This window comes from Echinops telfairi, unplaced genomic scaffold (assembly GCF_000313985.2).
Source record: "Echinops telfairi isolate 266 unplaced genomic scaffold, ASM31398v2 ScPeMD7_60;HRSCAF=208, whole genome shotgun sequence".
NCBI classification, from domain to species: domain Eukaryota; kingdom Metazoa; phylum Chordata; class Mammalia; order Afrosoricida; family Tenrecidae; genus Echinops; species Echinops telfairi.
Window position 1 is genome coordinate 2300864 of NW_022103958.1, and position 16115 is coordinate 2316978.

The window sequence follows — 16115 nt, forward strand, 5'->3', positions numbered from 1 at the left end:
GCAGTTACATAATCTGTTGTCAATTTGGGACTTAAGAATGAAGGGCTGGAGAGGTGGGACACATGCTCACTCCCAGTGACACATTCCTGTTGAGAAGAGACATGGAGCTGTGCTAGAGCTCTGGAACTGAAGTAGCCATGTGGAGACCCCTGCCAGCACTGAGATGCTTCCACTGCCACTGGATCCCCAAGACTTTCCACCCACTGACCTGTGATCTTCCTGCATTCAGCATCATTGCATGTGTTTTCAGAGTCTGAAGGGGAATTTATAGATTTTTATCAGACATATGGGCTAATATCAAACTTATGGACTTGATCTGGACTGGGCTGGGATGTTTTCTCAATGTTCAATTGCTCTTGTATATTAAGCTCTTTCTTATACACATATGAGTGTCTATGAGTTTGTTTCTCTAGTCAACCCAGACTAACATATTGCTGAGTAGTTAGAAGCTACCTTAGAGGTCATTTAGAACTGATATGCATTTCTTTGTTATCTATGTTTTAGAGCGTATCCTATTATTTAGAGGCTATCCACTGAGATGTAACCTACCATAATATGAGCAAAAATAAAAACCATTTTTCAATGTTTATGTTGATTTTGTATTATAAATAGCCTTTGATTTTGTGGAGATGCCTTTGAAACTAATGATATTTCAGATTTTTTATTTCCTTCCATCCTTAAATCTTGGGATAAATTTCAAATGACCGTTCTCCTAACATTGTATAGACTCCTCAGAATCTGTTAAGGTAAGTTTGTCGTATGTATTGTGCTAATATCTCCGATAGAAACTGCTTATATGAATATCTTTTGGCTTCACTATTCTCCTAGAGGGCCTGAAAAACTTCCTGGAAAATTGGCATTTAATGATAATGAAATTTTTCCACAAATTTTTAAGCCACTTTCTATTACAATCTAGTTTTAACTATATTAATAATCATCACAAGAGACAAACAAGATTTTGAAATAATACTCAAAATATATTAGTTGACATGTTATCCACATTAATGTTTGTCCTGATTGCCTCCCTAATATAGATCATGCAGCTTATTTTTGTGTATTTCTTCAGGAAATCTGACTGAAGGTATATGAGTCTGTTTGCAGAACAACTTAATTAGGTCTTCAATTTTTTTCACAGTCATAAATTGACAAAAAAATCTGCTTTTCACTACTTGTGATTTTCTTTTATGTTTTGTCTTGCACAATTGTTTTCCCAAGTTCAGTATGTATTCAACCCTTTGGTCCCCAATGATATGCAAGGGCATATATAAGAAATATTAATAATTTATGAATCAGTTTCCATGATCTGATGATGGTTTTTATGTGGTTGTGATCATACGACAAAGGCTTACATACAAATGTGTGTCCTCTGTTCTTTTAGATGCCTCACTATTTGTGCATCAAATCCACTGAATTTCATACAGGTGGTCCTGGGTTCCTAACAAGTAGATGCATTACAGCAGCTGCACATGATTCTTATCTAGTATTACTTTCATACAAGAATAGACCCAACTTTTTGGCATGATTTCAAAATTGCAATCATAAGAAAAGGTGTCTGTGATGAAAATTTTGTTCAAGTAGAGGATTAGCCAGTCTTCAATCAAACAAAAGGAACTCACTGCCACTGAGTTGCTTCTGACTCATGTAGCCCATGAGGACTGGGCAGAACTGTCCTTGTCAGTTTCCCAGACTTTAATCTTCACAGGAGTAGAATGTTTCATCTTTCTTCATCAGATTGGCTGGTGGCTTCACACTGCTGATACTGTGGTTAGCAGTTTCTAAAGTAACACGTGGGATTTGTCTTTCAATCAGACACTCACAACCTAGGTGCTGTCTGTGTATGAAAAGCCATATCTCAGAATTCATTCTCAAGGGACTTTATGACAAGAATAGACAACTCGTTTGCTTTGGGTTCTTCTTTTTCTGTTATGTTGCCCTTTTGATGGGAAACCTGTGGTCCTTGTCTCCATTCAACACACCTCCCTTAATTTGTCAACCGATGTAATATTTCCTCAATCACTTATAAACCATGGACATCTGCTACTAAAGAGAAAATATAATTCTTTCTTATTGTTGCCCTGGTGGCATGGTGGTTACATGTTGAGCTCCTAATGGTAAAATCAATAGTTCAAAACCATCAGCAGCTTTCTACTCTCTTAAAGAGTTACAGTCTCAAAACATATAGGAAACTTTACTAAGATTTGCTATGAGTCAAAATCAACTCAATGGCAGTGGGTTTGATTTGGTTTTAAAATATGTGCATGTTACAGGCTTTTTCATGGACTTCTTTGGAGTGAATGAAATCTTCATCCTTACAGTCATAGAATTTGATCAGTTGTGGGACACAGTTGTTTGCTCCTTAGGTAAATGGTACGGGACCACCACTTTGCACAGTTCAAGGGCCAGGGGAAATGCTTGATAGCTCAACTGTGGGAGCTGATGAAGCAGTGGCTGGCTTGTCTCTCCGGAGATAAAACTGACACTTTGCTTCTTGTTCCCTGGCAAGCTGGGAGGCACTGCTGTCTGTCTGTGAAGTATCAGTTACTCCATGTTCTTGACTTTATCTTCCCCTCCTGTCTGTGAACAGCTTGGCTGATGTATTTATGCTTCTTTGTGCACCCTCAAAAATTGTCAACTATCCCTTTATGTGCAAACCTGTCACCAGATGCAGGCTCTGTGACAGGGAGTGTATAGAAACCTGCCTTAATTAAAGCTCTTCCCCCTGGAGTGTCTGTCCTGCAGGGTCCCCTGAGCCCCAAAGGCATCTATCCTTTTATTTCTTATCTAGAAGTTTTCTCATTGAAAATCCTACCCAGCTGGAACTCGGTCAATTTGTAAGACAAGCGCTGGACTTCCTTAGATCTTACAATCAGTATATTGCCATCTGGAATTCCCTCCACTATATGATAATCATGAACAGGAGAAAATGTAATCTCTTAGTGTTGGCTGCTTGGGTAGGTAGGGCTATCCATGATTTCTCCCAATTTTCTATGGTAATCTGATCAACTTTCTGTGTCCCCAATGAAACTGACTGCTACTTTTGAGACCTTTTCTCTTTGCTGAAGTTTGCCTGTGGTGTTGGTAGGTGCTGTGGGGTTGGTCCTGTCTCCTAGTGACCCTATATACTAGAGAATGAAACAGTACAATCTCCTGCACCATCCTCAGAATTATTGTTTTGTTTGAGCCCATTGTTGCAGCCACTGTGTCAACCAATCCATCTTGTCTAGAGTCTTCCTCTTTTTCACTATCCCACTACTTTACAAAGCATGCTGTTTTTTCCAGGGATTGCTCTCTCCCGATAACATATCCAATGTATGTGAGATTAAGTCTTCCATCCTTGCCTCTAAGGAGCACTCCGGCAGTATTAACTCAGATACAGATTTGGTGGTTATTTTTACCAGTCCATGGTACTTTTGATATTCTTTTCAACACCATAATTCAAATGCATCAATTCTTTTTCGGTCTTCCTTATTTAATGTCTAGTTTTCACATGCATATGAGGCAATTGGAAATACCATGGATTAGGTCAGGTACACATTAGTCCTTAAAGAAACATCCTGAATTTCAATACTTTAAAGGTCTTGTGCAGCAGATTTGACAAAACTCAATGGGTTATTTGATCTCTTGCCTTCTGCTTTCACAAGCATTGATTCTGGATTCAAGCAAGATGAAATCCTTGACAACTTCTACCTTTTCTAGGTTTATCATCATGATACCTATTGACCCAGTTGTGAAGGTTTGGGTCTTCTTTACATTGAGTTGGAATGAATATTGAAGGTTTCAAACCTTGATATTAATCAGTAAGTGCTTCAACACCTCCTCACTTTCAGCAAGTTAGGTTGTGCTATCTGCATATCATAGGTTGTTAATAAACCTTTCTTTCATTCTGATGCTGCATTATTCTTTATATAATCCAGCTTCCCTGATTATTTTCCCAGCCTGCAGATTGACTACATACGGTGAGAGGATATAATGCTGATGTACACCTTCCCACATAGAAGCCATGCAGTATGACCTTGTTCTCTTCACACAATTGCCTTTGATACATATACAAATGAGCACAATATAGTGTTTTGGAATTCCCATTCTTCTCAAAACTGTCCATAGTTTCTTGTGATCCACACAGTTGAATGCCTTTTCATAGGCAATAGCATATGGGATAACATTTTCTTTATATTCTCTCCTTTCAGCCAAAATTCATCTTACATGAGCAATAATATCCTTGTTCCATGGCCTCTTCTATATCTAGCTTGAACTTCTGGCAGCTCCCTATCAATGTGCGACTACAAATTTTGTTGAATAATGTCCAGCAAAATTTGATTTGCATGTGATATCAGTAGTATTGTTCTATAATTTGCACATTCTGTTTGGTCGCCTTTCTTTGGAAGGGGTACATATATGGATCTCTTCCAGTCAGTGCTTCTAGTGCTTCATCAGCTTATTGAAACGTTTCAGCAGGTATTCCATCAATTCTTGAAGGCTTGTTCTTAGCTAATGCCTTCAGTACAGTCTGAATTTCTTCCTTCAAGACCATTGGTTCTGGATCATATTCTACGTTTTTAAATGGTTGAATGTCAACTAGTTGATTTTGGTGCAATGACTCTGTGTTACTTTCCCTTGTCGTTTCATGCTTCCTATGTAATTTAATATTTTTCCCAAAGGGCTTATCAGTTTTGCAACTCAAGGCTTCAATTCTTTTTCAGTTATTTCAGTTTCAAATATCCTGAGTTTATTTTTCCTTTTTGGTTTTCTAACTCTAGGTGTTTGCATATTTCATTATAATACTTTAGTTTGTCTTCTCAAGCTTCCCTTTGAACATTTCTATTCAGCTCTTTAACTTTATCCTTTATTCCATTTGCCATAGCTATTCTATGATAAAGAGCAAGTTTCCAAGTCTCTTGTGATATCTACTTTGATCTTTTCCTTTGTTCCTATCTTTTAATGACCCTTTCTTCTGTCATTAGTATTTAATGCATCAAATTTGTTCTTGAGAATTCTCAAAATTCAAGTGGGCTATGCTTAAAATCTTATTTTGGCTGTCATCAACTTGTTTTAATTTTCTTCAGCTTCATTCTGAACTTATATATGATCTGTTTCAGAGTTAACCCCAAGCCTGGTTTTATCTACTGATATTGAGCTTTTCTCTGATCTCTTACCACAGATGCAGTCCATTTGATTTATGGATACGTCATCTGGAAATCTTGATGTGGATAATTGCCTTTTGTCTTGAAAAAATGGTATTTGCAAGAACAATTTGTTGGTCTTGCAAAATTTTATCATGTGATCTCAATCTTTGTTTCTATCACCATGGCCATATTTTTCAAATACTGTTCCTAGTGATTACAAATTGAGTTACTATCTAGCAACCAGATCCATAGTTCAAAACCACCAGCCACTCTGCATTAGAAAGATGAGCCTTTCTACACTCATAAAAAGAAACAGTATAGGAAACTCACAGGGACAACTCCACCCTGTCCTATTGAGTTGCAATGTGTCAGAATAAACTCAATGGCAATGAGTTTATTTGTTTGTTTTTACTATAGAATATAGAAAATGAACAGCTTTATGTAATGGACTTGGAATCAAGGAGTTACATTAACTGCAAAATACATTAATCCCATTTTTATCATGTAACTCTCAGGAATGGGGAGCTAAAAGAATGATGATTGTAGAAATATGTAAACTCTAAATATGAATGGATTTTAAGCTCTTTCTTAGTAATAGCTGTTACTAAGAACAATTTGTTCTTGTGATATGGCTCTGCTCAATATGAACCCTCATGAAGACATCATGCAAAAGAAGCACACCTGCCTGCATGATCAAAGAAATGATCAAAAATGATTCCTTTATCATCAGAGGAGCATTGTTTTACAGCTTAAATTCTGAGTACCCTGGTTGGCTAAGGGCCATGGATATCAGTGACAGCCCAAAATCCAGTCGCACAGTCCCCACATAGATAAGCCTTCATTGAATGATTTAACCAAAGATGTAGATAATCTTGCCCTGAGACAGAATGCCTGGGAAAGGATTGCCTCAAACCCTGTCAGCCAGTCCAGGGAGGGGCAATCTCTCTCTTGGGGGCTACTCTGGAAGTGTCCTTGATGGAAATGACTATACTGAGGATGGTCCCAAACAAACAAACAAATGCACTGTCATTGAGTCAATACTGACTCATAGTGACCCCATGTGTGCTTCTGGGACTGTAACTACTTCAGAGAGTAGAAAACCCAGTCTTTCTCCCGAGGAGCTGTGAGTGGTTTTGAACTACAGACCCTGCAGATAGCAGCCTCACACATAACTACACCACCAGATCTCCACTGCGGATGGTAAAGAGGGTTGAAAAGTCATGAGTCATGCCTTATCAGTTTGTCCCTCACTTGGTCAGAAGGTCCTGAACAATCTTGTAAGCCCTTGTATCTGATAATGTGTGTGTCTCATTTAGGGTCTCTTGCCTGCCTGTTCCTGCTGTCCCACCTTTAACTGTGCTGAAGCTTTCTGTCACCAATCATATTTTTGTGACAATTTCCTCCCTGCCTCCCTATACTTTATTTATCCTGAGTCTCAATTGTGAAACTTCAGAGATCATTTCAACCTGAGTAGTCTCATTCATCAAAATGATAGTATGACAAGTAGATCCCCCAAGAACCATATTTCCATAATATCATTATTCAGACCTTCACTTTATAAAAAACGATGGAAATAAAAATGTCCTCAAAGTAAATGCCCTTCAAATTTGGTTTCATCACAACTCTTCACAAACAGAACAACAGTCCTGCGGCCCAGGGGAATGTCTGACGACTGAGGCTGCTGAATCACAGGCAGCTGAGTTAATTCTGGCTGGGACACCTTTATAAGCCATGTCTTTTCAGTTGTGCGATAGGTTCGATAATTTGGATCTACAGGAACTCCACCTAGTGAACTGAGGACTTGAGAAGGTAAATCCAACAGGCACACGATTCTTAAGGCCTTAAGAATCCAACAGGCACACGATTCTTAATGCCTTAAAGTAAAAAATAAGTTCACCTTTAGAATTTATTATTTACCTAATATCTAGTTGATCGTGTGAGTATGAGTGCCCTTGGGAGGAGTTTTGTGGATGCAAATATAGATCGTGATTTTACTGGGGGATTTAAAATACTGTATCCCGTTTGCCTTTCAAGCAACATTTGTTTATATAATGGGGAGAAACCTCCTTTGCCCCGAGACTAGTGAAAGGATGATTTTGAGGGAAATGTAAGTTCAAGAAGATTTAGTAAAATGATGTGAATGGGAGAATGACGAGCATTTCACTGAGGAAGGTGCGAAAGCCAGGGAAAGTAACTCAGAAAAACCTGTCCTGAATTATTTCCTCCCCTTCAGCCTGTCTAAATGAGTGCTGTCTGTTGAATGCAGTTTCAACTCCAGTTTATATATAACAGACTGATGGAAAAACTTGAATAGAAGCACCTTCTGAATTTTATGAAGTAATTTTTAACGTAAAATTTCATTTTTAATGTCAATGGCCATAGCTATCCTATCTTATATGTTTTGCTGCTCTCAAATATTTCTTCTATCAATGATTCAGTAATTTTCAGGAGAAAGGCCAGGCTTTCTACTCCCATTAAGGGGTACACTCTCGTAAACCCACAGGGGCAGTTCTACCCTATCCCATAGACCCACTAGGAGTTGGAATCCACTTGATGGCAGTGAGTTTGATTTTAGCAGTCAGTAATTTACCCTCCCTTTCCCTCTCACCACTGGTGACCATCAAAGAATGTTTCATTTCACATGAAAACATGTTCTTGACTTTTTACAATAGCGGCAGTATTAGTTCTTTCATGACGGAGGTATTTCACTCCCTAGGGTCCTCCAGGGTCAGTCACATTAGGAGGTGTTTCGGATTCCTCAATATACTTTAGTGTTGCATCATATCCCATTGTCTGTGCACCACAGTTGGTTTATCCTTTCTTTCCTTAGTGCCTCTTTGGTTTATTTATTTCCCTTTCTTTCTTTCTTTCTTTCTGCCATTGTGGACAATTCTGCAATGAACATGGGTATGAATATTTGACTAATGTACTGTAAGATGAAGAGACCAGTAATTTCAAATAGCTGTTCATTGAACCCATAATGGGAAAGGAACAGCAGAAAGTCTGTCACTGGGAAATGCTACTTGTTTGGAGAACGAATTTCACTTCAAGCAGAAAACATTCCTAGCATATGTGGTAGAAAGTAAATGAAGTATTGACTGAGTATAAAAAATAATTCACAAGTTACCATAGTGACCAGACTCAAAGCAAAAGGGCAAATAAGCTCCTTGTAAAAAGTAACACCAGATGAGCCTGAGACCCAAGTAGGTCCCTAAAAATCAAATGGAAGTGTCTCAAAACTAAACTTCCTGTTGACCTTCTCTCTCTTTACTGTGTTTTTTATTCTCACTCCCTCATTACTAGATTTGAGGTTAGCAACGCTTGGGAGCACATTGGAGGTTTACAGAGTTTACTTTGCTATGAATTACAGAGTAAAACACTTGATCCAGTGATTTCTGTTTCACGTCATAACAGGATCATTTTTATAAAAAAACAAACACTGAATATCATGCATTATGCTGCTTTAATTCCTGTCCTTATTAGCTCTAGGACAGCAGTTCTCAACCTGTGGGTTGTGACCCCTTTGGGGGTCAAAGGACCCTTTCACAGGGGTCGCTTAAGACCAATGTAAAACATATCTTTCTGATGGTCTTAGGAACTGAGACACCGCTCCTCTAACCATCTCCAGGCGGGCCGCCCACAGGCAGATACGCCCACATATTGGAACCCCGCGTGAAGACTGTTACCCATGCTACACCATGCTTCAAGACAAAATTTCATTTATTTGTCATTAGAAATATATATTTCACAGTGTATAATTACATATTGTTTTTGTGATTAATCACTATGCTTTAATTATGTTCAATTTGTAACAATGAAAATACATCCTGCATATCAGATATTTACATGACACTTCATAACAGTAGCAAAATGACAGTTATGAAGTAGCAATGAAAATACTGTTATGGTTGGGGGTCCCCACAACATGAGGAACTGTATGAAAGGGCTGTGGCATTAGAAAGGGTGGGAACCACTGTTCTAGGACCGTGCCCTCCTCCCTTTCTGCCATCAAGTCGGTTCTGACTCATAGCGACCCTGTAGGACAGGCTAGGTCTGCCCCCTTTGATTTTCTGAGACGTAACTCTTTATGGGAGTAGAAAATCCTCTCTTTCTCCCTCAGAGGGACTGGTGGTTTCGTACTGCTGACCTTGCAGTTAGCAGCCCAAAGCAGAAACCCCTATGCCCCCAGTGCTCCTTAGGACCTTGCACTAGTACTTAGTACTGAGCAGACTTCTATATGCTCAGTATCTCTTTAGTATTTGATTTTAAGATTGTAATGGAAACACTGCATGGTGCCAACAATTAGTTAATGCTCTTGGCTGTTAAGCTAAGGGTTGGAGTTTTGAATCCATCCAAAACCCCTTTAAGAAAGGTTTGTTGGTCCACTTATGAAAAATCAGCCATGAAACCTCTATGGATCACTGGTTTACCTTGACAAATCTGGGGTCACTAGGGACAGGGTCAATTTATGGCAATTGATTTCGCTGTTGCTGTGACAGCAGGTTCAAGAGCATGAGTTGCCATACCCACAGCTTTCTCATGTTTTTAACTGGGATACTTTGGTAGAGAGAACAGGAGGAATGTGTTGCTTTTGTTAAAAAAATGCTTTCTGTCATTTTTATAAAATTCAAGTTTGGGCTTAATTTACTGTGAAGTTACCATATAAATGCAAATTAATATTAACCAAAAAGAAAAACAAACCCACTGCCATCTAATTGTTTGCAATTCCTATCAACCCTGTGTAAACTTTTCTAGGCTATAAATCTTCACCAGAGGAGACAGCCTCATCTTTCTCTCATGGAGGGAGTCCTGGGTTTGAAACACTGACCTTGCAGTTAGCAGCAGTCCAGGCCTTACCAAAGAGCACCACCACGGCTCCTCCCATATTAACATTAAGATGACTGAGAAGGTGCAATGTAAGTAATCTAGATGACTCTCTGGTTTTCCATTCAATAACAAAGTCATTATAAACACACGCTCTCTGCCACGGAGTCAATGGTGACTCTGTATAGGTCAGGGTAGTACTGCCCCTGTAAGTTTCTGAAACTGTAATTATTTTCAGGAGCATCAAGTTCAGTCTTTCTCTGGTGATGCAGATGGTGGTTTCAAACCATTAACCTGGCAGTTTGCAGCCCAGTGCATAGTCCCACTACACCACCTGGGCTCCTCCATTAGGAACAAGTTGGATCTTAACATCATCTATGTTCTCTTGCTCCATTTTTACTTTTAAAACATGAGCTCTGACTATAAACCCTGAAATTTCCAGGTTCAAAGTTTGGTTTGGTAAATGCTTGTTAGGTGTTCTGCATCCTCTTAAACAAGAAACATCTCAACTAATTTGCATTTCTCTCATGAATTATCATTAGCTCTGGCAGTGCTGCGGGTTAGGCCTTTGACTGCTGACAGCAAGGTGGTCAGTTGAAGCCCACCAGCTGCTTCACGGGAGAAAATTGAGATCTCTCTTCCAGGAAGAATCTACAGTCTTTGAAATCCGATGTGGGATCACCATGCGTTGCCACCCCCAGAGGTTGGTTTAGCTTTTGCTGGCACGGTGGGTAAAGCGTCTGACTGCTTACTGAAATTCAGCAATTTAAACCCACTAGCTACTCCGTGGGAGAAACGCATGGCTCTCTGCTTCCATCCAGATTGATAACCTTGGAAACTGCTGTGGGACAGTTGTACACTGGTCTACACGTCGGGCTGCGATCTGCCAAGTCAGCCGTTTAAAACTACCAGCTGCTCCTCGGGAGAAAGACAGGGCATTCTATGCTCATGAACAGTTATGGTTTGGAAACCCGCAAGGTCACTTCTACCTTGCCCTAAGGTCGAGGATGAGTGGGCATGGACTCGCTGGCAGTGAGAGTATAGTGGCTATTCACGTTTGTATGTAGTAGAGCAGATGGGGGCACAGTTACAGAAATGACCTAGATATTGTAACTGAACTGTTTCATTTGAAGGACAAGGACCATGGTTTCAGGAGGCACATCAATCAATTAGCAACCCTTAGCTGAAGATTCTATTCTAACTGGGAACAAGTTAGTACCTGGTATTCGTTAATTTTTTTGATAGAGTGAGTGGATGCAAGCATTTTTTAATATCAATTTTGACATACTGTCCTGAAATATTTAAGGAAAATCATCATGAGACTAACCATAAAAACTAGCTAGATAAAATGTAATATTTTTAATTTCTGAAATACTTCAGTCAATTTAGCTAAACATAATTTTTACAATATGTGTATTACCATCAATATCATTTGCATATATTTCTGACAACAGCTTATAAACTACAACTTTTCAGGTGGCTGCTATGCTTGTTAACTGCATTGGGCCATGGAGCATAGGAATAATGTCACCGTGTTTATCCTCTTGGGCCTTTCTCCAAACAAGAACATTGAAATTCTCTGCTTTGTATTATTCTTATTTTGTTACATTGCTATTTGGATAGGAAACTTGATTATAATGCTTTCTATCACATGCAGTCATCTATTGAACCAACCCATGTATTTCCTCCTAAATTCCCTCTCTCTCTCTGACCTTTGCTACACATCTACAGTGACACCTAAACTAATGACTGATCTCCTGGCTGAGAAGAAGACCATTTCCTATAATAATTGCATGGCACAACTTTTTATCATACACTTCCTTGGTGGTATTGAGATCTTCATCCTCACAGGGATGGCCTATGACCGCTACGTGGCCATCTGCAAGCCCCTGCACTACACCATCATCATGAGCAGGCAGAAGTGTCACACAATTGTCATAGCTTGTTGTACGGGGGGATTTCTACACTCGGCCACTCAATTTCTTCTCACCATCTTCTTACCCTTCTGTGGGCCGAATGAGATAGACCACTACTTCTGTGATGTGTATCCTTTGCTGAAACTGGCTTGCATCAATACGTACAGAATTGGTTTATTGGTAATTGCCAATTCAGGCCTGCTTGCTTTGATAACTTTCATAATTTTGATGGTGTCTTATGTTCTGATATTATATACCCTTAGGGTTTATCCTGCTGAAAGCCGCAGGAAAGCACTTTCTACCTGCAGTTCGCACATAATGGTTGTGGTTCTGTTCTTTGTGCCCGTCCTCTTCATTTACATTAGGCCGGCTGTAACTTTTCCAGAAGATAAAGTGTTTGCGCTTTTCTACACCATTGTTGCTCCCATGTTCAACCCTCTGATCTACACACTGAGAAATATGGAGATGCAGAATGCCATGAGGAAGATATGGTATCATCAGTTGTTTGGGGGAGGAAGGTAGTTTACATAAAATCTATTTTGAATTCTACTTTGGAGCTCAACACTAAGCCTTAAGATTAATATGGAATAAAATGCAAAATATGTACATGCAGGCTTCATCCTGTCTGGACAATTTTGATATATTTTTGGTGTGACACTTCTTACTCTATTTTCTCTAATACTTGCACAATATCTCCATATGTTGACAGTTTATTATGAAATGATAATAAAGTCTCTGCATCCCTTCTTTTAATTTTCCCTCTCATTTAGTGAACATCAACTGGTAAAAATAGAGAGCCATCTGGTAGAGGAGAAATGTCATATTCACTCTCCCTGTCAGAGCAACACAGAACAGAGGATATGAGGGAAGATTTTTTAGTTGAGTTCAGTAGATTAATCAGTGGAATATTTAACCCCTTTTATTGCACAGATTTATAAACATAACTTAATGCACTGAACAGGAAAAAAATAAGAAGAAAAGCAACAACATATGTTTTCAGGGGCAAGATGCGTTTACAAAACTGTTCTCATCCTCTCCTCCATTCAGGGATGTGCAATATTGCAAAGAGCCTATCAGATACGTTTGGACAGTGTTAAATGGAATATTGGTTTAGCTCAGAATAAATGGTAACATACATATTACATTGTAACGCTTCTTAGAAAACACATGTGAAAGAGAAAAGACGTTAGGAACATTGTTTAAATAATCAACACTGTAAATATGCAAAATATCAGTAACTTGTAAGGTTAATAAATAAAAGCTGGGATGACGGTTGTGGGGGAGATCTGGGCACATTAACAGTCACTCGCTTTGCATCTCTGTGAGTGCAGGTAAGGTGCTCTTTTCTATCCCCTGTGTGTACAATACAGACGAAAAGGAAACTAAGACTCAAGAGATGTCATGGGAGCCACGGTGGCTAACTCCAAGGTGTGAAGTTCAATACCACCAGCCACTCCTCTGGAGAAAGACAAAAACTCCCTATGTCCAGAAAGAGTCTTCAAAACCCACAGATGAAGTCCTCCCATGTCCTATAGGGTTTTTGTGAGTCAGCACTAACTCAATGGCAGCGACCGTCTATCTGAACCAGGAAGAAATTCTCTCTTTCCCCTGACAAATGGAATGTATGTATGAAATCATGTTTTATACAGTTCTGGGAAGATAATCCACTGGGTGAAGAAGTATTTGTTTTTGATGCCACACAGTGGCAGTTAGAAAATTCGCATTCTTATTACCTCTTCTTATCTCTGTTTCATTTCTGATGCTCGTTTTTAGCTAATAAGGCCTTGCATAGTCCTCCTTTCTTAGGAAATCCAGCTTAAGATATTTGATCTCAAAGATGGCCATAGAAAGTATACCCTCATGATCCAAAAAGATCCAAACTCATTGCCATTTGTCACATGTCACTATGTGTAAATGCAGACTCACAGTGCCCCCTACAGGTTTCTGAGACCACACCTGCTAATGGGAATAGAAAGCCCAGTCTTTCTCCGTTGGAGCTGCTGGTGGTTTTGAACTGCTGACCATGTGGATCACAGTCTAACAGGTAACCACTACCCCATCATGGCACCTCTGACCCTTACAGAGGAATTTCATGTTTGCTTTTACAGACATCTGAGAGCCTATTGCTGGTCAGATGTGGTGATTGAAAACATAGTCAAGCATATTGTAAAGGTTTACTATGAAATACATAACGATGATAACAGCATCACCACACACATGCATGGATGTGAAGGGAAAAATCCTCACAATTTTATCAATCAAATATATCATGATAAATTACGAAGAAACTGAACTTGCCAGTGATGTCTACTTGGATAAATAATCAAAGTCCATGGAAGTAAAACCCACCAAATTCATTGCTATTTGAGTCATTTCTAACTCCTGGAGATCCCAGTGTTGCAGCATAAAATTATGCTTCCAAGGGTTTTCAAAGCTTTGACTTTTCATGAGCAGATCATGGGACCTTCTTTCCAAGGTGTTTCTGGGTGGGGAGAAAGTGGGAGACAGGGTTCAATCACTGATGTTAAGATTAGCTAATGGCTCCTCTTTTGTATGTATCCCTCCTCTTTCTAAAGAGGCCTGGCAGCATAGTTGTTAATCATTTGAGCTGAGATCTGACCAAGATCTCCGGGGGCAGCAAAGAAATGGTGTCATGCCCAGTCACTTCAGCCAGGGCTCCAAGAGGGTGGCCCGCCGGGTCCTTCAAGCCCTGCATGGGCTCAAGATGGTGGAGAAGGACCAAGACTGTGGCTGCAAACTGGCAACTCTGGGACAGAGAGGTGACAGCTGTCAACAAGGAACATTAGAACAAATGATGCTGGGTTAATAAATTGCCTCATTCATAAATACACACACACACACACACACACACACACACACACACACCCTGTGGCTTTCCGAAATAATAAACAAAACTATCTTGGAAGAACTATACCAGAATGCTGCTTAAAAGTGAGGATGGTGAGGATGGTAGTTAGATAATCTGTTGTCAATTTGAGACATTACAAGTGAAGAGGTGGAGTTTAGCTTGTCTATCAGGTTGCTGCTTGATGTCCTCATTTGGAGGTGCTAAGGAGATAAAGAGCTTGCTGAAGGCGGGACACTTGCTCATTCCCTGAGAGATATTTCTGAGGAGTAACCACATGAAGCTACCCTGATGCAGCCAGAGCCCTGGGAGCTCGAGGAGCTGCATGGAGACCCCTGCCAGCACTGAGATGCTTTCAACACCACTGGATCCATAAGATGTCCCATCCACTGGCCTATGATCTTCTTGCATCCGGCATCATTGCATGTGTTTCATGAGTCTGAAGAGGGCTTTATAGATTGGTATCTGACATATGGGCTAATATTGGATTGATGGACATGATCTGGACTGAGCTGGGATGTTTTCTCAACAGTCAATTGTTCTTGTACATAAACCTCTTTCCTAAATACATATGAGTGTCTATGAATTTGGTTCTCTAGTCTACCCAGACTGACACAGTGAGCTTCCATTTACCTTAGAAATGTCATCTGACAGGACCAATCACCAGAAAAAGACATCATTCTTGGTAAAGAAGAGGATTAGTAAAAAAGAGGAAGAACCTCATATAGATAGATTGACACAATGGCTACAATAATCTCCTCAAACATAAAAACAATCGGAAGATGGCTCAGCATCAGGTTGTGTTTCAGTAACTACAACTATATCAATAGATAGGTAAATGATAGATAGATACAGACAAAGACAAAGATACAGAAATATATCTATGAGTACATATGCAACCTTGTATACTTTCAAATATGTTACAATAAACATATGCACACATTTTATAATAAAAAACCTTGAAAAAGTAAATTAAATGTAATTTACCTTTAATTTATAATATTTTGGGTAACATGTTTCCCTTTACAATTATGTGCATTTTCTAAGCTGTCTACTATATGTGATCATTCTTTTTACTGTTAGATATTTATTTTAAGATGAAAATTTTGTTTAAAATTTTAAATTTTCACGGTGAATTTATAAAGAATACAACAGAAGAAATTAATATCTAAAAAAGATTAGAATACTAGTATCAAAGCAATATCTGTCAATGAAAGGGCATCTAAAATAATGGAACATTAGGGATCCAGGTGACCTTCAAAACTCTAAGGAAAGTAAGAGGGGAATGTTTGCCCCCATTTAATTGAAGACACAGCAGGGTGAAGGGAGATGTCAGGCAGTGTAAGATATGGTAAAATAATAATTTATAAATTATCAAGGGTTCAC

At 39.2% G+C, this 16115-nt stretch overlaps 1 protein-coding gene across 1 annotated transcript; it reads left to right on the forward strand.

Annotated features, from left to right (window-relative positions):
* The first annotated feature begins 11455 nt into the window (after window positions 1-11455).
* LOC101647235 (olfactory receptor 4P4-like) lies at window positions 11456-12385 on the forward strand. The gene has a single exon (XM_004708472.1). The coding sequence runs from the start codon at window positions 11456-11458 to the stop codon at window positions 12383-12385; it is 930 nt and encodes a 309-aa protein (XP_004708529.1).
* Window positions 12386-16115: the final 3730 nt, after the last annotated feature.

Coding starts and splice junctions, on each gene's coding strand:
- LOC101647235 (XM_004708472.1), top strand. CDS start 11,456: ATGGAGCATAGGAATAATGTCACCGTGTTTATCCTCTTGGGCCTTTCT.